Source organism: Haemaphysalis longicornis, unplaced genomic scaffold, assembly GCF_048455015.1.
Source record: "Haemaphysalis longicornis isolate Haplotype H1 unplaced genomic scaffold, Haemaphysalis longicornis Haplotype H1 scaffold_1, whole genome shotgun sequence".
NCBI lineage: Eukaryota > Metazoa > Arthropoda > Arachnida > Ixodida > Ixodidae > Haemaphysalis > Haemaphysalis longicornis.
Genome location: NW_027526203.1, coordinates 419,797,873 through 419,820,660, shown reverse-complemented (window position 1 = coordinate 419,820,660; position 22,788 = coordinate 419,797,873). Strand labels below are relative to the sequence as shown.

At 49.5% G+C, this 22,788-nt stretch overlaps 1 protein-coding gene and 1 non-coding gene across 2 annotated transcripts in view; one reads left to right on the top strand and one right to left on the bottom strand.

The window, feature by feature from the left end:
* Positions 1-1,656: 1,656 nt before the first annotated feature.
* LOC144161668 (pancreatic lipase-related protein 2-like) overlaps positions 1,657-22,788 on the bottom strand; it is a 33,189-nt gene continuing 12,057 nt past the window's right edge. Inside the window, exons 3-6 of the mRNA XM_077692295.1 lie at positions 10,648-10,968; positions 8,867-9,119; positions 7,067-7,261; positions 1,657-1,898 (exon numbers count right to left, since the gene is read on the bottom strand). Coding sequence (XP_077548421.1) covers positions 1,657-1,898; positions 7,067-7,261; positions 8,867-9,119; positions 10,648-10,968 — 1,011 coding nt within the window. The remainder of the gene's footprint in view (positions 1,899-7,066; positions 7,262-8,866; positions 9,120-10,647; positions 10,969-22,788) is intronic.
* Trnat-agu (transfer RNA threonine (anticodon AGU)) lies at positions 16,472-16,544 on the top strand. Its single transcript has one exon. It is a non-coding gene; the product is annotated as a tRNA-Thr (tRNA).

Below are 22,788 nucleotides of genomic sequence, written 5' to 3'. Positions count from 1 at the left end.
CTAACCTGAGTCCCTTGCGTTATGAAGCCGACGTCCATCCGATCGAGCCACTCAGACACGGTCGAAGCAGTGTGGATTTTGGACTTTGACTTTGACTCAGGTTGCATGGGCGAAAGCTTCGCGTTTCAGCCACCTTCCTCGCAAGACAGGGGCTTCAGGTTTTTTTCTTGCTACTTCCTTAACTGCTTCGCGAAAGTTGCTAGAGACACTACGAAATCGCTGTGAAGCTGTGGAGAATGCGTCGTATTAAAATTACCGTGTATCTGCTTGCTTCGCTGCAAAAGTCGTAGAAAGACGATAGCCTTTCTGTCACTTCCATTGAACACCTTCGACCTTCAATTTTATTGAAGGACAGATTCCATGGATTTTGTATTTCGCGGGCTCTTTAAGAACTCAGATTAAGTTTCAACTTGTCGCCCCGATGAACAGCAGTGCAAGAGCACTGTAATACTCGCCTCGCTGTGTGGGATGCATAGAATGCAAAAGTTTTGAAGCAAAATCAAATGTGTGGGATATATGCGTATCTTTATGATGCAACTAGGTCACCACTGCCTCTGCGTATTTAATGATACGCGGTACTGTATCATCTCGGGCGACGCCCGCGTCTACGGCCCGATAACGTTCAACACCAACACCTGTCATTTAACTGAACGCCTCACAGTCATCCTCGCTGCGGGGCCTGGTCGATCGGGCTTCAGCTTCCCACGCGCAATATGTCACTTCGATTCCCAAGTGGGACCCAGATGAACCTTTTTTTTTTTTTTCGGCTGTTAAATTTATCTCCTGTGTTCGGGGGACAAACAGATGGGCTGACCGACATGTCAAGACTCCTATATTTACGACCTCGTGTTGGAATGCCCGTTCCACCCAACATCCCTCCATCCCCCTTCCCGGAACAGTGGGAGTGCGAAATGACCAGCTCGCTGCCTGAAGGCCAAGGACAGCTGGTCTCACGGGCCCGAGCAGATGCGACAGCTCGCGGCTTTCTACACTGAGAAAGGCAGCCCACATGTCTTTTTTTTTTTTTTCAAGAGTACAATAACTCCTCCTTCTCCTCCCCCCCCCCCGCCAAATTGAAAGCAATGCTTGTTTGTACCACTTGTTTCGGGAGGCTTGTAATCTTTTTTTTTTTCTTTTTTTTCTCACAATTATGTACCCATAGTCGCTGTCGGTGCAAACACCTGAAATCAGGGGGTGGAAAATCACTTTGAAGGCTGGGTCGACTCTTACGGGGAGTAAGACGAGCCGTAACCATGTACTGTCCTCCAAAACTAGCCCACTTTCAAAGTTTTATTAGGCTCATGGTTAAGAAATTTTGCAACTAGATGCTGGCGTATAACTTCTGCCACGAATTAGTCCGGTACCTCCTAGAAAGATTCCAGATTACATCATCTACGTACGAGAAGAAGGCGGAAGTCAGGCTCCCGCCCCACAAACTCTCTACACCTATTCCAGTCTGCACTGTAGCCTAACACACTACGATCCCCGCGAATAATAGCATGGCAGACGTAGGTTCGCTTCGTGTCGGTGAGAAATATCAGTGCGCGGTGACGTGCTCATCGAACGTTCCAAATTCTTTATTTCCAGCACGACTCCTCATCGCCATGGAAGTTGAACCATGTGCCAAGCCTTTGCAGGTGCAAACACAGAGAAGCACTAAGTGACCGTGTTCAGCTCGGTGGACGGTCGGCAGAAAGGCGGTTCGTTGTTGGTGTTTAGGAACTGCTCGCCTCGCCCTGGTGCCCCCTCGCTGCCGTAGCCCATTTCGCCCCAGGGAAGCTGCTCGCACGGTGTCCCTGCGCCGTCCTGGTGGCATGGACTGGACAGGAACTTGCACGAGCGCGAAGTCAGGGACTCGATGAAATACTTGTGCGCCCTCCTGTGTCCGCATGAAAGGTCTGGCGGCAAGGGAAAGCGAACCGGTAAAATTGGCTTTAGGAAGGCGGCAAAGCAATAAAACAAGCAGCCCGGACAAAGGTGCAAGAGTAATGCTGGACGTGTAAAATAAACAGTCGGGATACAAGAGAAGCGTGAAACCAGGAGCACTCAGCAAAACTCCGCGTTCCTGGAACAGCGAAAAAAAAAGAAAGAAAGAAAGGCGTGGGCGAGATGTAAACGCTACACAGCGCTGTGTCCCGTTTGCGTCTTGTTCGTGTCTTTCAAAGCGTAGCCTTCTCGGCCTCACTGATGGCGGTGTTGTTGCCTAAAACTCACTGCAGGAAAGCCAACTTTATACAATTGGAGGGCACATGATAATATGATGATGACGACGATTCTGCTGCTGATGATGATGATTATTGTGATGAGGACACAAAAAACGTTTTCCGTGGTCGGAATCGAACCTCTGTCCCTCGCGTTATGAAGCCGACGCCTATCCGATTGCCCCATTCCGACACAGTCGAAGTGGTTTGGATTTTAACGCAAATTTGAACGCTTCACTTCGACCTGCGACGGTGGGGGAAGGAGGGGGGGGGGGAGCTCAGCTTTCCCGTGAGGGATTCGTTTGCTGCCATCTGAGTTTGGATTTTGACTCTCATGCGGCTAACACTTTGATGGTTGACGTTTTGACTTTCATTGTTGCGGCTTTGACTTTGGCACTCCGGCATTTGATTTTCCCGCGCAAGAAAGCTTCGCGTTTCAACCGTCGTCGTCGTTAGGTGGAGAGAATTGGAATTGTTTTGCGCTGTTTTAAGACGTATTTATCAACACCCCCAAGCTTATGCTTCGGTAAAACTCCGTGGTCGTGCACTGCACGAATGTGCGGGGAACCATTATAACATTTTGAAGCACCAAAAAATTATACACGGGACGAAAAGGACAGAGGCGCTTCTCTTTAGCGCATGTCTCTGTCCTTTTTGCCCCCTGTCTAAATATTCGGCGCTTGAAAATCTTATGATGCATTACCCACTAGGTCGACCCACACGTTGTGAATGGAACGCCTATTCGCATAAGCTCCGCTACGTTGAGCGGATGTGCTTACCTGTCAACGTGCCGCAGTTAGGGTATCCGTTACAAAGTGTAGAGTAACCTGATTTGCTTAAAGTATTCACTTACTCGGGCTGACCAAAGCACGGTGAATCATTTCAGCATGCTGCATCGAGATATGTCTCGTCGGCGCATTTGCACGGAGAGCATACAAATAATGTGCTTGTGAACATTCGCCGAGTGAAATACTAGAAAAAGTAACAATGTTGGTTAAATTCAGCTTCATGTATATGAGTGGTGGAGGTGGCAGCCACGCCGACTAAAACTTTGGTTTAGTTGGTTAAAATTTGCTCTGTTTAAATGTAATGTCTGGTTAACGGGGTCCGGGTTATAGTTTTCTTTATAAAATACAAAGGGAACGAAACGTTGGCAAAGGATTGCCGCAACAACTTCTCCTGCAGCCCCATGCCCGCAACGCCTGCCAATATTGGTGCATTATACGATATGATATGATTGTACGCCCTAAACCCTCTCGGGGGTCTGCCTGGCTACATCGCACCATGTTACCAATCTGTGAGACCAACCACCGCGCATACCATTGGACACAAACTTTGTCTGCGTGGTGTTATCACAAAACGCCGAATTCAATGCCTGCATTGCATTATGCCACAGTGCAGACCCCGCTTCTTTATCCAAATCCTGTGGTGAGCTTTGTGATTCTGCTTTCACGGATTGGTCAACCATGTGCGTTTATAGGCAAGCAGTCCTGCGTGTGGGAATTGAGTATGCCCTGCCGCTGGTAGGAAGACCTGTGATGGTGGCACACCGCACATGGGGCTCCATCTGCGGACTGACTGTCACGTTGTGTGAGACAACGTTGTGCAAGACGCCAGTTAGAAGCCATAGTTGAAAAAATATAATTGACACCGTTAGTGAGTCGTCGGAAGCTCTTAAATTCATGTGGGAGCTGCCGAGTAACACTGAAATCGCTTCTTTTGTTGCACATTACGTTTTCAGGAGGCACACATGGGTGTTGGCAGTCATGTCTTAGGGCAAACAAGGAGCTGATTCCCCTTCAACAGCGCAAACTCAAAGCTAATAAAATGAGGTGGGCCGATTACTTGTCTTCAAGGGGCCCTGAATATATCGTGCCTCCATAAAGTAGAAGCTAGCTTCCACGGCCAGGTTAGGAAGCTTAGCCAGGCAGGATTTTAGATGCGAAGCAGCTTATGGTGGCGCCTTTTCCCTCCGCCGTTGTGTGGGCGCCGTTGTGCGGCGTCCACACCCCCACTGATCATGCCTGGCCAGGCACCACTGATGATGATTGTGGCAGGATGCCCCTAGGGATTGGCCAACCAAAGAATCCATCATGAGATAGCTTCGCGTTCAACCACCTCCGCCATCTTCCCGTAGGGGAACCTCCTCCCACAACGCCGCGATGAGTGCCACGGGCAACGCCGCCGGTAACGCCACCTGTAACGCCAGCGTCAACGCAGCGCCGCGGACAGCGCCGCGGAGAAGAGGGCTCGAGCCGCTGCCACGAAACGGCAACGGCGACAGGCCGACACCGAACTTCGGGCTCGCGAAGCCGAAAGGAGACGTCAACGCCGCCAAGAAGCTGCTACTGATACAACGAGGGCTCGCGCAGCTGAAGCCGCACGTCAACGCCGGCAAGCAAATCCTGAACTTCGGGCTCGGGAAGCTGAAGCGGCACGTCAACGTCGCAAAGACGATCATGAGCTACGGGCTCGGGAAGCTGAAGGGCGCCGTAAACACCGTCAAGAAGCTCGGGCTCGCGAAGCCGAAAGGAAACGTCAACGCCGCCAAGAAGCTGCTACTGATGCAACGAGGGCTCGCGCAGCTGAAGCCGCACGTCAACGCCGGCAAGCAGATCGTGAACTTCGGACTCGGGAAGCTGAAACAGCACGTCAACGTCGCAAAGACGATCCTGAGCCCCGGGCTCGGGAAGCTGAAGGGCGCCGTAAACACCGTCAAGAAGCTACGGATGCAACGAAGGCTCGCGAAGCCGAATCGAAACGTCAACGCCCGCCGAGCAGCAGATCCCTAAGCGGCGCGGCAACGCCAGCCGGCGGCGAAGGCAGCCAGCAGCTTAAAGCAACTACAGCGACCTAGAAACACCGGAGCCGACGCGCGGTTCAAGCGCAATTTCCTCGACCGGAGCTTCGGGCACAGCTGAAGTGTGTGCGACCGGTTTTGGTTCGATAACAACTTGACCAAAGTCGGAAGCATCCAGAACGAACAGTACTGGAACGCGGCCATCGGCGTGCTGCAACAAGAGTTCGGTAACATCACTGAAGCGGATGGCGCCAACAACATTACTGAAGTGGATCGCGCCAACAACAGCAACGTCATCAGAAACTACGCCGAGTACACGGTGTGTGCCACTTGCAAGGACGCGTTAACGTCGGGCAGGGTGCCCGTGATGCGCGAGACCAACGGCTACCGCTACCCGCCGAAACCCGAGCACCTGCCCTGAGTAGTATGCGAAGCAGCCGTGGGGTCAACGCAAGTTCCCATTTCGTAGTTCCGGTAAGTGAAAAGTGTGGTAGTTACCATGAAAACCAAACGGTAAATATAACGGTAGCTACGAACCACAACTTAACGGAAACGACGAACTGAAAACTAATGGGAACTTGAGTCGACCCCATGGCTGCTTCGCATACTTGTTCCCCTACGGGAAGTTGGTGAAATTTTTTTTATCTTTTCTTCCTTCCAGCGCGTGCGACGCTATTCTGCAGAAGATTAGGCGAAAAGAAAACCCTGACGACCAAGAAAAGTCGACGAAAAAGAAGGTGCACGTCATAGTCTATTTTCACAACGTTAATAAAGTGCCTCAAAGGTGCGACGTCATTGTTGTTTTTATTGCCTCGTGCAAGCTGTCAAAAATATACCACATGACGGAAAGAAAAAAGAAACCGGACCCTTGTGCCAAAAAGCACGCTGTTCGCTACGCTGATTGCTGCATGGAGGTTCTGTACAAAATTCTCATAAACAGTGGCAAAGTGCACATATGGCAAACTGGACGGTGTTCTCATAAGAGGGCGATGGAGTACAGTTGGCCTGTAAAAAAAAACAATACAGGTAGTCACCTTTCAGAGCCCTGAAAATGATTTAACTTCAACCCCGTGGTAGATCACACAAAGTTCATGCAGAAGGCAAGGGATAAGCTTGAGCCCGAGATTCTTGATGCTTATTTTATCAGGCGGGCAGAGAACAACTGTATCAGTTCGGAAAAATAAATAGCCTTTTAACGAATTCGGCGTACAGCGACGTCACATGGTTCTCAGTCATTTTATATAAGCAGCGGTATTTTTTTTTCAAAAAACAATAGTTCGAAGTTGGCACTGTGTTGCTGTACGTGTTTTTATTCTACGGTCCTCGTTTTCTTCTTGCGCCGTAGTTAGCATGAGTAAACAGCTGGAAGTCATTTCACATAAAAAAATGGTTGCGGTTTACGTGAACTGCAGTAATGTTGTAAGCTACTAGTGCTGTCAGCAATATGCGCCGGCACGTACGAAATATGAGCGTCCAAGTGATATCTACTGAAACAATTCAGGTGTTCGTTCGGGGCAAACCGAACTGCAGTTAAAAGGGGCTCTTTCCCGAAGTGCAGTTAAAGGGTGCTCTTTCCCGAGGAAGAGGTGATTGCTCCGTCAAATACCATCTGTACCAAAGATATGCCGCACAAAACCAACACCCGTGCTTTGGTTACGCGTTTTAATTAAGGTTCGTGAAGCTTTCATTTCCTTTCCCTGTATTGCCAAGATCTGATTTCCAACTTCCTTATTACGATCCTATTTTTCTTTCCATACAACGGAGTGCCCAGGTACGGTTGCGACGAAAGAACGAATTAATTGAAGTTGGGCGCGATTCTTAGGTACGGAGATGAGGCCAGAAATGGTATAGATTCTTTGTGGAAAATTCTAGGCTAAAAGTACTTCAACAGAAAAAGCTAAGAGCAGTAGTGATAACATGCCATCTTATTAGATGGACAGGGAATTAAAATTGGCTCCCCCGCACTCCGCGAATCACCGCCTGCCTCGTAACCTTGGGCCAGAAGGAAAGATGTGACAGTGGCACTGCATTTTGAATTGTGCGTGTCGCACCGCTGAATACTCACTGAAAGCACTGCATCCAGGCTGTCTCTGCTGGAAGTTCGGATAGAAGTCGACGTGTCCCGTGGCAGCCCGCATACCCAGGTCCCCGTTCAGTAAGTTCCAGCCGTATGTAGTGTGGATGATGTCGACAAATTTCGCATCTTCCTTGGTAACTCGAACATCGGTGTCCTCGAAGAGTGGACCGGCAGGATCCAGAGCTGGCAAATAAAGGCGTGGTCCTCATGAAATAACTAATTTGTCGTGTTTTTGGACTTGTGGCGCTTGGTGAAATGAAGTTTGGCGCGCAGGCAGTGTGCGTATGATTTTTTACGGATAATCTGGGCTGATGGCTATGCGGCAGTAATTAGAGTGGTGTGCGAATAATCAGGTTTCAAAATAGTTTGGTGAGCATGCAGATAGGAACACCAGTTTCGAATCGGGTATGTTGGGTCAGGTGGGGCCGGGTCAAAGGTTGTGTAACGGGCAATGGTGTGACATCTGCTTTTCATCCTCATTATAGGGCGGAGTGAATGGCACGCCGCTGTTCCTTTTAAGGAGAATTAAAATGTCTGGAGACAATGGGGGATGGAATGAGTAAACGGTTGAGCAGGACACGCACATGCCTTTCTTCAGATGAAGTACAATGAGCAGCATTCTACATTATCCATGTCCATTATCCACACTATCCACACATCCATGTCCATTATCCATATCTACATTATCCATTATACATTATACATTATTCGGAAGAGAGGCATCACGCACTTCCGCGTCTTCGGTTACTCGAATGCATGATCAGCCAGATGCCCCTTAACCGTCTATTATCAGCAGTGGGATTATGATCCCACTCGCCATTTCTCTAATACAGATGGTAAGGAGCGAGTCGTGGAGATGACGCATCATGACGGCAATACGTATGGACAAAACGTTGCTGGTAGCCCAGCGTGTAGCATATTTCATGATAAAAAGAGATTATTGTTACGAGGGAAATGAAGCAAAGGAGAAAAAACGTTTGCTTCCTGCGTTTCTCGGACAACTTGCTCCAGTACCCGTTAGGAGCTTAAAACTGGATCGAAATAAGGTTAATGCGTATTTCTTGCACTCGTTCAATATTTTTGTTTAGTACGCGAATAACGACTTAGTACATCCTTATGCCACTTGCTTTTGAAAATGATAGCCCTATTTGTGTCTAGCCATGAGTGTGGATGTGTGGAAAAGAGAACGAAGCCAGTGAGAGAAGCAAATCTTTCTACACGAAAAGTTCGAACAATCATGAAGGATTATAAAAAAAGCTTGCGCACTATAAGGCTAGTTTAATGAACCTTAGGTGCACCAGTATCTCCTTGCGGTTACAAAAAGCTAGGTATATTAGCTTTATCTCACGAAGTCATTATTCCTAAAACACGTGTGAAAGTAGCGTCTGATTGAAAATTTTCCTGTGCGAGTCTTGCGGTGTCGAAAGGCCGGGCTTTCCTTCGTTCACTGTCGAACTGGTTTTGCATTTTTTTAATGCCTCCCGATACAGTTCATTCTAAAAAAACTTTTTTTTGCGTAATAACATCATACTAAGCGTCTATTCTTCTTAAATCCCAATTAAGAAAGGGGTATTGTTGAATAGGAATTATTTGAAGGCAATATTGTTTTTGCTCACGGACGCACAGCTACATACACACACCGGGGCAGCTACTTGCTGTCACAAGCGGTAGTTGTCCGTATCGTAATATCACTAAAGACTATGAAATGCAGCATTTGTTGGGGATTTCTGGTCGGTGCTTGACTAGCGTTGCATGAAACAGCGTAACCTGAGAGCTGCGAGGTCATACCCGTGATTCTGCCCAGGCTGCGTCCAGTTGAGTTGAAGAAGTGTCGGCCGCAGAAGCCGGAGGCCTGGCCACCCAAACTGAAGCCGACTACGTGTATCATGGCGGGGTCTACGGCGTCGGGAAAGTTCTCGACCAAGGTCTGCAGCGCTATCGACACCTGGCGCCCGATGAGCGCGGTGTTGCCCACAGCGGACAGGTAGTTGGGGGAGCGGCAGCCTCTGGCCCAGTCCACAAGCATTATGTTGACGTCTTCCTGTGTAGCCCACCATTAAATGAATGCTACGGCAGCAGGAATGCTATGGGAAACTGTACCATAGCACAGATATATGCGGGGCAGGGGTGCTTCAGTGGGGCTGATAGAAAAAGAGGGAGAGAAAGACACGCAGTGAGATCACTTGTAATTATTGGGTTCATCCCGAGGGACGTCTTTATGGCTGGGAGTAGTAGTTGGCCCTAAGATGATATTTCTCGTGTCGAGCCAGGCTAGGCCAGCTGGATTTTCCGCCATCCTTATTGCAAGAATTCCTGTGGCCTGGAGCGGCGGGGCAGTGACGCCACCATCATCAATAGCACCATCATCCTCGTCGCCACCACCCTATTTATGCCTAAAGGCCTCTCTCATAAACTTCTGGTTTCTCCTATTCTGCGTTGTGCGAATTCCTTCTTGCCCTGAATTTGTTTAGCTGATTCTTATATCGTTTATCTGGCTTCCGTGCTCCTACTCTAGACGATCCAGTGTTTTAGCTTCACCACAATGCACTCGATTGTCCAATCAGTACCACTGCCCAAGCGAATTCGGCGAATGAAAGCAACGGGGGCGCAATTTGACTCAGAAATGGTACCTCAGCTGAGGCTTTCGGCAATGCAGGACGTCACGCTTGCATTGCGTGATGCCCCTGCGCAGGCCAAACTTGTGAGAAACATCGTATGTGCGAAACATCGCGTGAGAACGTGTGAGAAACAGCGTGAGCGTAACTGAACTGTTACTATTTCATCTGCCATGACGTTGTGCTCGTCAGCGTTGGTAATACCACACTACTGCAGGTGCTCAATGTAAAAGAACAATTGCGCACAAGCAAAAACCCCCATACGAAAATAATTGGAAAGAGGAGAAGCATGGCCGAAAAAGAGGAGACACCTGAAATGCACGGCATCAGTTGAGAATCCCAGAGTTGGATATGTCTACCACAGTTGTCCAGCGATTGACGCAATGCAATGAAACCTTTTGTTGAAAAAGCAAAATAGTTCCTGCCTATTTGGACGTCTTTGTCCGTGCGGGTTCAACAGTAAGGGGTAGCCTGCAATATAGATTTTTTTCGCTTGGGGGAGGGGAATTTAAACAGCTGCTTTCTATCAAACATAATAATTAAAGCCATGTCATCGCCACTTTAAGTGCAAATGGAAGTCATTTTACTGTAGATTGTTGGGAATACACCCTTTCTTAGACCGCACATAGAAGCTCAACTATGAGGGACGGGGCCGCAAAGAAAATTTGAGTGCATAATAAAAGCTGTCAAATCTCCCCTTCGTCTCTTCCACTACCTCCCGCAAAGATCGAAATGGGACAGGTGCCATAAGCAAAGCTGGAAATGAAAACAACAGAAGACTGAACTGCTCATTCCCAAGAAAAGATTCCCGCTCACAGCCTGGCTAGATATGTTTTGTAATTACTTAGAAATAATGCCAGGCTTCGGCACTGTACCAGGTAGCAGTCGGTTCAATTTCGAAGTGACTGAAGTGTTGTTGCTATGAGTGCATGCGACAGCTCTGAGGGCGTATACCTTATTCAGCAGACCGTCCTTTGTGTCATGAAGCCATGGCGTGGTAACAGACTGCGTGAAACCATGCAGCAAAACCACGAGCTTCTTCGGTTGCTGAAAAAATTGTGTTTGGGAGGCCAGGAGCCTGGAACTTGACTGCACGACCACTGTTGGAACGACTGGGTTGCTCCTGCTGTAGAGGTGGAACTCCGTGCTCACGTCCCCCGGGTCCTGGGGAAGCGCTACCGGGTGGGTCATGCGGTCCCCTTGGAATCTTGAGAAGCATCCCACATCGATGTAGCAGATGCTCTGCTTGAATATGCTTATCGTCTTTTCTTGTTGCTGAAAAAGAGTGAGGGGATGGCACGCACTATTTTTGCAAAACGAAAGCACTGCAAACATGAGAGAATTTAGCTTTGAACTTCACAAAGGAATGTAACCTCGACTCGGTGTCAACTTAGTCATATCCCAGTAGTAAAAAAAAAAAGATCCAAAACCAGCTGGGAGTGCGCAGGCCGCGCCTGCCGCCTCTTCCAAGAGAAGATATCAAGGTATTCGACCATGCGACGGCTTGAACACGTTGCGTGTGAGTTACGCGCAGCTCCGTGACGGTGTTACGCGCCGCCGTAGTGTCGACGGAGAGGGCGAGTGACGACATCTTTCGCCTTCACCCCGGACAGAACATCATGGTCGTAAGTACGCCAACGATGGAAAATGCCAAGAAGTATTGCAGCATCAAAGAAATTCAAGTCGGAAACCAGACCTATGCTACGACGGCGTATGTAACGCCCCCGGACGACACATCGAAAGGCGTGATTCGCAATATACCCAGCTATGACACGCCAGAAGACATCACAAAGAGTCTGGTCAACTCGAAGAACCCCGCGATCCTCCAGGCGAGACGAATGGGCAAGACAAGCTCGGTTATTATCGTCTTCGAAGGTACCAAAGTTCCGCACTACGTATACTACCGCGGTGCGGAATATCGATGCTTCTTGCACAAGAAGAAGGTGGAAGTCTGCAACACCTGCGGTCGTCTCGGACATCGCACGGACGTCTGCCCCAGCCCAAACGAAACATACTGCCAGGGCTGCAGGATTAAAGACCCACCGGCAGATCACAATTGCCATCCAACATGCGCCATTTGCGGCCAAGCGCACGTCACAGGCGACAAAAAAATGTCGCAACCGTTTCAGGACACCGCACTTGCTCAAGCAACGGCAATGGGAGCATCAGCAGCGCTCGAGACAAGAAGATGGCGAGAGAACCAGCTCCGGGATTCTCCACGGGGAAAATCACCTGAGCAGAGCTACGAGCAAGCAAGATCCCACCAAAGACAACGGATACGACCGAAGAGAGCGCTCCAGCTGCTCCTTTCCCCGACTCGCTCCCAGAGAAGAAGCGGAAAAGCAGAACTCCAAGCGTCATCGATCTCGGTCGAAGTCAAAAACCAGGAAAGATTCAAGGCGGGCCCAATCGCGGTCCTGCTCTAGCTCCAGGCCCCAGACCAGGAGGGGTCGCTCGCAGTCCTCGGAAAGGAACAAAGAAGACAATGCAAATAAGGCGAGCTGGGCAGATGCCGTCTCTCATAATGCTCCTAGCAGAGACAACAAAAAGTCAGGGCCTTCCCCCCTAGAACAGGAATTGGTGAGGATCAGGCAAATTCTTGAGCAAGTAACCAAGGAAAACAGAATCTTAAAGGAAGAAATAGTAAGGCTGAAAGCGGATCAGCAAACTCATGCGGAAACCGCTGCAGCGCCAATAGAAATAGGAGAACTAGAAACGGAAACCGTGCCGGTCGCAGTTGCGACGCAGAGTGATGGGGATTCTTCACCACCTTTCAAAAGAAAGGCGGGTGAACAACCCAAAGAACATAACGACTCCGAAGAACTAAAACAATTAAACCAGAGTATTAACTGCAGGATTGAAGCTATGAACCTAAGGATAGAGGCTGCGATCTCTGAGTTAACCAACGCCATTAAAGATCAATTTGACAAGGTGGTAACCCGGCTTACAGCCTTAGAGGCTACCCATATGAACTCCCGCCCGGCTGGCGTTGGGCCGATCAAATCCTCAAAACCTTACAGTAGACCCGCTTCGGCAGACATGGCCAAATTTAACAAGAATCAAATTCGAACAATGGCCCGGAGCAACGAGAAATACGTGATTTGGCAATGGAACTGCCGTGGGTTTCGCCGGAAATGAGGGAACCTGCAGCAGTTCATAGACACCAATGTGCAAGAGGCGCCGGACGTAATAGCGCTGCAGGAGACAGGGGCACAGGCAAAATTATCCGGGTATAAAACGTACGGTAAAGCCTCGGACGATAAGACGCCCGTCACCACTTTAGTAAGACGAAATTTACCGGTTATGGAACACGAGACTGGAGTCGCCACCGTGGACCACGTCCTCGTCGAAATTATTCCTACCAAAAAGGGAAGGGAAGACAGCGTTTTCGTTCTAAACGTATACAGTATTCCCAGGAAAAGGCACAGGTTCGGAACCCTATTCCGTAAGATCTTAGACATAGTCAAACGACAGCCACTCGTCGTAGTAGGCGACTTTAACGCGCCTCACCCGGCCTGAGGTTACGGTAAGGAGGTCGCCAAAGGACGAAACCTTTGGATGGACGCACAGCAGCAGGGTCTCACTTTGGTGACCGATCCTGCTTATCCCACTAGGGTGGGTAACAGCGTATGCCGTGACACCACTCCAGACTTAACCTTCGTCAAGAACATGCCGGATCCTGATTGGCTAAACACTCAAGAAAATTTGGGAAGCGATCACTATATTGTAGCCACCGCTGTGAAGGCCGGTCCTTCGAAATTAAAGGGTAACAAGATCAAAATAACAGAATGGGATTCTTTTCGTGATATCAGAAGAGCAGAGAACTTGAGTAGCGAAGTTGATGACATCGAGTCTTGGATCAAAAATATACACACATGCGTAGAAAAAGCTACTAAAACCATCCCCGAGGAAGCCGCACTGAAAGTGGCTGACAGCAGGCTCCTGCACATGTGGGAAGCGAAGAATGGCCTGCAGAGATGGCTCAGTAAGCAGAAACATAATAGTAGCCTGCGCAGAAGAACAGCAGTTTTAAACAAAGAAATTGAGGACTACGCGAATCAGCTCACCCTCAAGAACTGGCACAGCATGTGCGGCGGCATGGAGCGTCAGATGGGGCTCGCTAAAACTTGTCACATTCTCAGATACCTAATCGATCCCGAAAGTAGTAGAACTACCCAGAAACACAACCTGAGTAAGATTGTTCACACTTACCAGGGAACGGAGCAGGACTTGCTCAAAGAAATTAAAGATAGGTACATTGGATCTACCGAAAAGAGGGCGCTAAAACGGTACACTGGTAAAGAAAACACAGACCTTAACCGACCCGTTACGATATTCGAGATTCGGGCAGCTTTGGACAATCTCCGGACAAGGTCCACCCCCGGCCCCGACGGTATATCGAACAAAATTTTAAGAAATCTAGACGAGGAATCTATACTTGACGAAGTACATTAATGTATGCTGGGAAAGGGATAGCATCCCGCGGCAATGGAAGACTGCCCAAGTGGTCATGATTCCAAAGCCTGGAAAGAAATTACAATTGGAAAACTTGAGACCCATCTCACTGACTTCGTGCGTCGGCAAGTTGATGGAGCACGTCATCCTCAATAGACTGAACGCCTACATGGAGGACAGAGGGCTCTTCCCTCACACCATGATAGGGTTTAGACTCAGATTGTTTACCCAGGACGTAATGCTACGCCTCAAACATCAGATCAGATGGAGACGAGGGCTCGTCCCTAGACACTAAAGCAATTTTGGGATTGGACTTAACAAAGGCCTTCGATAACATCGCTCATGAGGCCGTCCTAGAAAACTTACAAAAACTGGAAGTGGGTCGTAGAACTTACGATTACATAAAAGACTTTCTCTCCGACCGGAATGCTCATATAACTATCGGAGGGGTCAGATCAGAGGACATAGAATTGGGTCGCCGGGGAACACCGCAAGGTTCAGTCCTGTCGCCATTTCTTTTTAATGTCGCCATGATTGGGCTTCCTGAAATACTAGATCGGATAGAAGGCTTGAATCACAGCCTTTACGCTGATGACATCACCCTCTGGGTCACCGGAGGTAGTGATGGTCGAATTCCGGATATTCTTCAGACAGCGATCGGCGCAATCGAAACATACGTGAAGCCGAGAGGTCTAGCGAGCTCTCCGCAATAATCCGAGTTGTTGCTTCACCAACCCACGATGAGAGGACGCAACTGTGCCTTGGAAGTCCCCAAAATTGAGCTTTTCGCTGATGGTAATCTCATGCCAGTTGTGACGAGTATCAGGAGTCTCGGCTTGAAAATTCAGGGCAATGGACAAAATACTGAAACCGTTAAAGGAGCCATGAAGACAAAATACAAGTTGGGTTTATTAGAGAGACTGCTTAGTCCCGATAACAATGATACCAATACCATCGCAATCTTCGAACAAATAACGGAGATATTAAAGAAAACGTGTGAAGCCGTGGCGACCCCCTAGCCAATTTCCCGCAACTTTCCTATGACGTCACGGAACCTTGTTTGTGCGATTGGCGGCCGCCTAACTGACCTGTCGCGACGACACATGACTGGACGTCTGTAATGGGGCCTCTAGTTCCATTTGACCGCATCACTTGAATGCTAACGTGCAGTTAACGCACTGAAAATTATGTTTTATTGTTGGCCCGTATGACGTCATTCTTGCTCATAACACGTCACTGTGGCGCAAAATTTGAAAGTTTTTAAATACTTCTTGCTTTTTTTTCGTTAAAAAACATCTTTTGTGCCTCTAATGGAGCTGAGTGAGATACTGAATCCTAGTTCTTTCAAATTAAACGAAGATGTATTTTCTCTTCATGGCTCCTTTAAAGCTTTGGAAAAAAGCGTCCATAAAACCTCCAGACTGACTTCCAGGTTAGCAAGCAGACATCATGGAATGAAGGAGGGCAATCAGGCTGGTCGCATAGCGTACGTAACACCTTTCCTGAGACTAAGGGTGGACGAAAAGAGCAAAATTAATACCATGATCAGGAAATCATACAAACAAACTCTCGGGATACCAGCTACCACGTCCAACAAACGTTTCGAGGCGTTAGGAATTCATAACACATTAGAGGAACTAATAGAGACGCAGAGAGTTAGCCAGCTCGAGAGACTCACAAAGACCTAAACGCTGGTCGACCACTCTCGACATGTCGCAGACACTCGAGTCACGGCCCGGGGGTTAAAAAGAAGGTCCCCTTCACCCCGAGTAGTCCGAGTGGCGCTGGCTACCACCCCCAAGTGCAGGAAACAAAAATACCTTAACATAAATACCCGAGAAAGTGCTGTGGAAACAGCCCCGCCGGTAGCGTAGTGGTTATCGCACCAGACCGGTATTCTGGAGGTCGTGGGTTCGGATCCCACCCGGCGGGCATTTTTCCACCACTTTCTTTTCGACTCAAAAAATTCTTCATCTCTTTCTATGACTCACCACAACCTCCCCTTTGCTTTCCGAGGTTTTCTTGACTGCCAACCCTTATTTTCTGTCTTATTTCACGGAGCCCCTCATTTCCCATTTTATGATTCGCTACATGCTTAGCGAGGGCCTCTGTTCTGGCAGTCTTGGTGCCAAAGGGAGCTTAAGAGGGTTCAACGCTGGTCGACCACTCTCGACATGTCGTAGACACTCGAGTCACGGCCCGGGGGTTAAAAAGAAGGTCCGCTTCACCCCGAGTAGTCCGAGTGGCGCTGGCTACCACCCCCAGGTGCAGGAAACAAAAATACCTTAACTTGAATAGCCGAGAAAGTGCTGGGGAAACAGCCCCGCCGGTAGCGTAGTGGTTATCGCACCAGACCAGTATTCTGGAGGTCATGGGTTCGGATCCCACCCGGCGGGCATTTTTTCACCGCTTTCTTTTCGACTCAAAAAATTCTTCATCTCTTTCTATGACTCACCACAACCTCCCCTTTGCTTTCCGAGGTTTTCTTGACTGCCAACCCTTATTTTCTGTCTTATTTCACGGAACCCCTCATTTCCCATTTTCTGATTCGCTATATATATATATATATATATATATATATATATATATATATATATAGCGAATCAGAATAGGAAATGAGGGGCTCGTTGAAAATAACACAGAAATAAGGGTTGGCAGTCGAGAAAACCTCGGAAAGCAAAGGGGAGGATGTGGTAGATCATTGAAACAGATTAAGAATTTGGAAAGAAAGAAAGAAAGTGAAGAAAAAATTCCCGCCAGGTGGGATCCGAACCCACGACCTCCAGAATACCGGTCTGGTGCGATAACCACTACGCTACCGGCGGGGCGATTTTCCCCTTCACTTTCTGGGCTATTTATGTTAGGTATTTTTGTTTCCTGTGCTTGGGGGTGGCAGCCAGCGCCATTCGGACTACTCGGGGTGAAGGGGACCTTCTTTTTAACCCCCGGGTCGTGACTCGAGTGTCTACGACATGTCCAGAGTGGTCGACCAGCGTTGAACCCTCTTTAGCTCCCTGTGGCACCAAGACTGCCAGAACAGAGGCCCTCGCTATGCATGTAGCGAATCAGAATAGGAAATGAGGGGCTCGTTGAAAATAACACAGAAATAAGGGTTGGCAGTCGAGAAAACCTCGGAAAGCAAAGGGGAGGATGTGGTAGATCATTGAAACAGATTAAGAATTTGGAAGAACTGCCAACCCTTATTTCTGTGTTATATATATATATATATATATATATATATATATATATATATATATATATATATATATATATATATATATATATATAAGAATACGAAATAATTACAGTCCCGATGACAAAATGCTTTTGCGTTGTTTCTACCTGTATTGAAGTTCCAGTACACGCGGTGGCCTCGCGGTCGATCGGGCGAAGCACATGAAATTCGTCCCGCTTAGGCGTTCCCCCACTGCTGAGGAGAATAAATTCGCGTCTCCTTCTTATTCTGCGCTCTTCTACTAGTATTCATCCTCCCTCGCTTTCGCCGCACGCCCGACGACATATTTTTGTGACCACCTCTTTTTTGGTCACACCGCAGCGGCCTTGTTTTGTAGTGCGGCAATTTAGAAAGATGAATCGGAAACTACGCGTCCTCGAATCGTCCGAGTGTCGCAAAACGGGGCCACACAGCCAAGAATGGGACACAGTTCTGCATCCAAGGTACCCTTCCCATGCACCGACTCATCTCTCGGGCAACAAAGCGTCTAAATCGGCTACGCGGCATCACCTCCATAGACTTGGCCATAATTACAGCGCATCGCAAGAAGACCTCGTGGAATAGCTTAAATAACCATACAGGACAGTCACCCAGCAACCTCCTTCCGAGGTGCTTCAAACGACGAAATGGATGCACCCTTGGCTCTGGTAGAAACAGAAGCTACGGTCCGTAACTAAACGAGAAACGCAGCGCCACGCAATTATAGAATACCCAATTACTAATCTGGAACCTCGACACAGCTTCTACAAGGGCTGTGTAAACTATATCAACGAAGAGTGCGCTGATGGCGGTGCGCTACCCCATGAAAGCACGTCGACAATGCCCTCATTGCGAAGCCCAGTAAACCGCTTTCTCCCACCACTCTCCGGCCCGCCCCGTCTGTGTAGGCAAGATAATGTAACGTATGGTGCAGGGTAGCTTATCTGCTTACATTGAAGACAACGAACATTTTCCAGATATCATGTATGGTTTCCGATCACTTCTTATCCAGGGTATAATTGCTTTGTCTCATTCACTTTTTTTTTTTCCAGCTTTCACCTGCTCCGAGTTTGGAGTTGGGGAAAAAGAAATTTCGGGTTCTCTCTCATCAATGCTTGCCCGGGGCCAGGTGGCTAAATAAGGTCAATAAACATGGCGGCGGCGAAAGAATTGTCACTGTTTTGCTGCATGGCTTGTCGGAGTTGGCATTTCCAGTCCCAGATGCCACAAAATATTATAAAAAGTTTGTTGTTCTTGAGCTACTCAGCCAATCTAGAGACATTGAACACAACCCATAGATCTGGCAGCCATTTATAAGCAGTTGGAGAACTCAAAAGGTTCTGAAAATGTGGAGGATGGGTACCTGCATGTCGCTTGGAGGAAATGTGAAGGACGGAAACTCAAAGGACGCTTGGAGGACGCATAAAGTCGGTGGCCAAATTCCAATGCAGGGGACGCTCACAGAGTATACATAGTCTGTTGCCTCCGGGACATAGACTGCCTTTTTACTCGACATAGAAATTTGTATCCGGGCGGCTGCACTTAGCGTCACTAAATAATCTACGCTCAATAGTACCGCCACTTCGTGCACCCGGAAGCGTCTGGGGGCCATTTTGGTTCTGGCTTGCAATGTTGCCATCTCTGCTAACAAAACCGCCGCCAGTTGTGACAGGCAGAGTGTGACTGGCAGCTCTAGCGTCCGCGCAGCAGAGAGAGAGAGAGAGAGAGAGAGAGAGAGAGAGAGAGAGAGAGAGAGAGAGAGGGGGGGGAGGCGCCTAGAAACAACATAGCCGCGCCCATATGTAAACAAATATCACGTGGTGCCGACCGACCAATGAAAATCCTGGCGGCACATAACAATGAGAGAAACGCCCAGTGACGCTCGCCAGCGCTTTATTTAGTGACGCCAGCTGCACTCCGGTGACAGAAGACGCGACACACGTTCCCAGACTCAGCGGCGGAGGTTGGACCTGTCGAGTGGCATATCCAGCTTTTCATCATCGTGGCTAGCTGTTACAGAACGTCTGGCGGCCTTCTGCAAGCAGGCACCAGCGGCGCGGAGAAGATGTGGTGCTTTTCCCGCTCTTCCGCTCGAGGAAGGTCCAATGTCATCGGTGATGGAGGCTTTAGCATGGGAGCAGCTCGCTCTGCACGAAGGCGCTGTCCTCGAGGCAGAAGCAGCCCGGCATCATGGTCACGGGGACGGTACACCCACCGCAGGTGGACGCATCCAGGAGGAAGAATCCAAGGTGCCTAAATGAGGGTAGGCGAACACTGCTGGGTCCGCCGGGAACTGACTCCGGGGGTTCCCGAGAGGAGCGCCCAGCTTTCTTGCCTGAATGTGCCCCCTTGTTCTTCGTCTTCGCTTTCTTCGTGGGATAGTCCTTACACTTAGCCACCCCTCGCCGCGTAGACCGGAGCGCGAAGATATCCACTTTCACGTTGAAGTTCTCCTGAAGCGGGGAGAACTGGATGTCGTCCACCTTGAAGTCTAGGCAGATGCCCCCGTTCCTGCTCGCCAGATCGTCGCTCGACATCAGCGCTGACGCACGCACGGTGTGGTCGTGCTGAAACAGCAGGACGAAATAGTGCAGCAGGCCGTCGGAAAGTTCCAGGGCCTCTACGATGATGGGTAATATAATTTTGCTCACCACCAGTGAGCGCTGGCGACCGTCACTGGGCGTTTCCTCTTCGCCTCTGAGCCGTTGCATTTCGTTTAGTGCGGCCAGACGGGCTTGCGTGGCTACGAGCAGAACTTTCTCCGCCTCGACGTGCGTCCGCGTGCCACTGAACCACTCTGAGGTCTCGCAGTGGTCGATGGCCCTGCTTGCTTGCTGCATGGTCTGAAGGTGCACGAATGCAGTTGTCGCTAGTCCTTCATTCCCCTCAAAGGTGAGTGGAGTCTTCTCAACTTTCTCTGCGGCAGACTGAGACGTGCCTGCTGTCTCCGCAGACGAGCCCAATTCTGGTTTCCAACTGCTCGAAGCCTCCCCGTCGGCCTTCTTTTCGTCCATTCCTTCCATCAGACTGTGCGAAGCAGCGGATGCCGACGGCCGACGGCCAGTGATGCCGATGTGATGTGATGCGATGCCAGTGATGTGATGCGGACGGCCAGTGCGGCTGCGCCGTTCCTCCAAGGTAACGTCCAGCGCCTGCTGCTGGAGAGCACGCAGTGCTGCGGGCTTTTGAGGCGGCATCTCGTCCCCGACTCCGTGCTCGGCCTCACGGTCACGCTCATTCACGACGGTCTTCGACTCCATGAAGCCCGCTGTCTGGCGCTCGTCGGCGCGTCGCCTCTCGGTCGGCTCAGGCGGCACCGTCTGTGACCGGCCGTCCGACATCCTCAAAATGGCGACGAGTGGTCCTCGTTTTCTTTCTTGCTTGTCCTGAGTACCGCGATGATAATGTCGCTCTCTCACACAAGCAGCTTATCAGCAAATACAGTTGATGCACGCATCGCCGCCACGCTATCCCTGGTGTCACTAGTACGCTATATGTGACAGCACATATAGCAACGGCGAGACAGACACATGCTTCTCTGCTAAAACGAGCCAGCTCTTCCGCGCCGTGACTCGGGCATAATGCGCCAGAATCGACCACAAATGAGCGGTTTTATTTCTTCGTGCTGCCATGTAAGCGGTACATTTGCAAAGAATAACGAAGTTCATTCGGCCGTATTTATTGGTTCCTGTTTAGTCATGCTAATGATGCGCAACTTCCCGGTATCAGGTACAGCGGTGTTCAATCCCCCAACGTACCCATGCGCTGTAACCCACCGCGCTGCATTTTTCAGAGGCGCACAGAGGCCCGATCCCCTCCGCTCCTGCAACTGCCCCTCGCACCGACCCTTTTTCGCACTTCCTCTTCCCGCGTCTGCTTGTTCGTTGCGACGTCTTCGGGCCCCCCGTTTTCTTGTGACCCACTACAAAACAAACTGCGATTTTCAGAGTCATAATAACAGAAACGATTTTTACGAGTGCCTTGGCACATAGTCAGATGGGTAAATAGCCTTCGGCGCTTTGCCTCCGGATGCTGTACGTCCAGCGCTGCAGAGCGTGTAAAGGAGTAAGGTCTTCCATGTGCTGTGAAAGTTCTGTTAATGTCCTAAGCAGAAGGGAAAACAAAGGAAAGGAAGAGTTGCCGAAGAGAAATCGGCGCAAACCTCCATAGGCGCTGAAACTGCGGCATTCGGGAGAAACAGAGGCGCTACACACTCATAGAGCACACGGAAGACGTGATGTTGTTTGTCAAAGTGCAAGGTCTTAATGCAGCCAAAAGGGATATGCTAAGACCAGTACGTATACTAAATACGCAAAATACAGGGTGGCATGTGTTAAAGCACTCCGGGCTATGTATAGGCCTTATGCAAAATCTGCTGCCCTCTCGCGGCCACCGCGAGCGCGACCGCCATGTTCAAGGGCTCAACTGGAAAGCGGAGCATCGAACTGCAGCGAGTTCCCGGCGATCTATCGTTTCCTGTCGTCCAGGATATGCCTACATACTGTTGTGTGCCATGTTGCACACCAAGTGGGAACAAGGATTCTCAAGGGGCAAAGGTAAGAATGCTAGAAGTCAAAGTATTAATGTTTATTGCGTGTCGCGCGCGTGTGTGCGTGCCGCGCGTGCGTGTCGCGCGCGCAGCGAATCGTATCCGTGTAAAATTGATTGATTGATTGTGGGGTTTAACGCGCCGACGCAACGCAGGCGATGAGGCGCGCCGTAGTGGAGGGCTCCGGATTAATTTTGACCACCTGGGGATCTTTATCGTGCGCCGAAACCTCGTACACACGGGCGTTTTTGCTTTTCGCCTCCATCAGAAAAGCGGCCGCCGCGGCCGGGAATCGAACCCGCGACCTCGTGCTCAGCAGCGCAACGCCTTCCGTGTAAAATTCGTTCATGTAACAATGACAACAACAAATTAGGTCCGTGTGATATGAAAGGGGTTACCAAAGAACTGCCTGCTTGTCTCAATATGCCAGAATTACCTCGCGCTAACGCAGCGGTGATCGCGGACTATACTACTTCGGTGATCGGCGCGAACGCGACCTCGCGCTAACGCAGCGGCGATTGCGGACTACTACTTCGGTGATCGGCGCGGACGCGATCGAAGCTATAAAAAAATTACAGCGAATGCTGAATGGAACGGCCAGCGCTCGTGCGTGTAATACTGATAAATTAGCGTTCGTGCTTGCTGGTCCGGTGTTTGAAATTATTTGAATCCTCGGAAGGCAGGAGTGTCAACTGGCTTGAACATAGAGGGTGCAACCGCTGTGTTTACATGCTTTGCGAGTTCAAGGCGAACGTCGCTGCTACAGTTCATGTCCGGACGTACTTTATGTACTGTTTTAAAGATTCCGTTTTTTACATTCTCACAACGAAGAGAAGTTTGCATGCGATGTAAGCATTCTGCGTTCACACCAAATGCA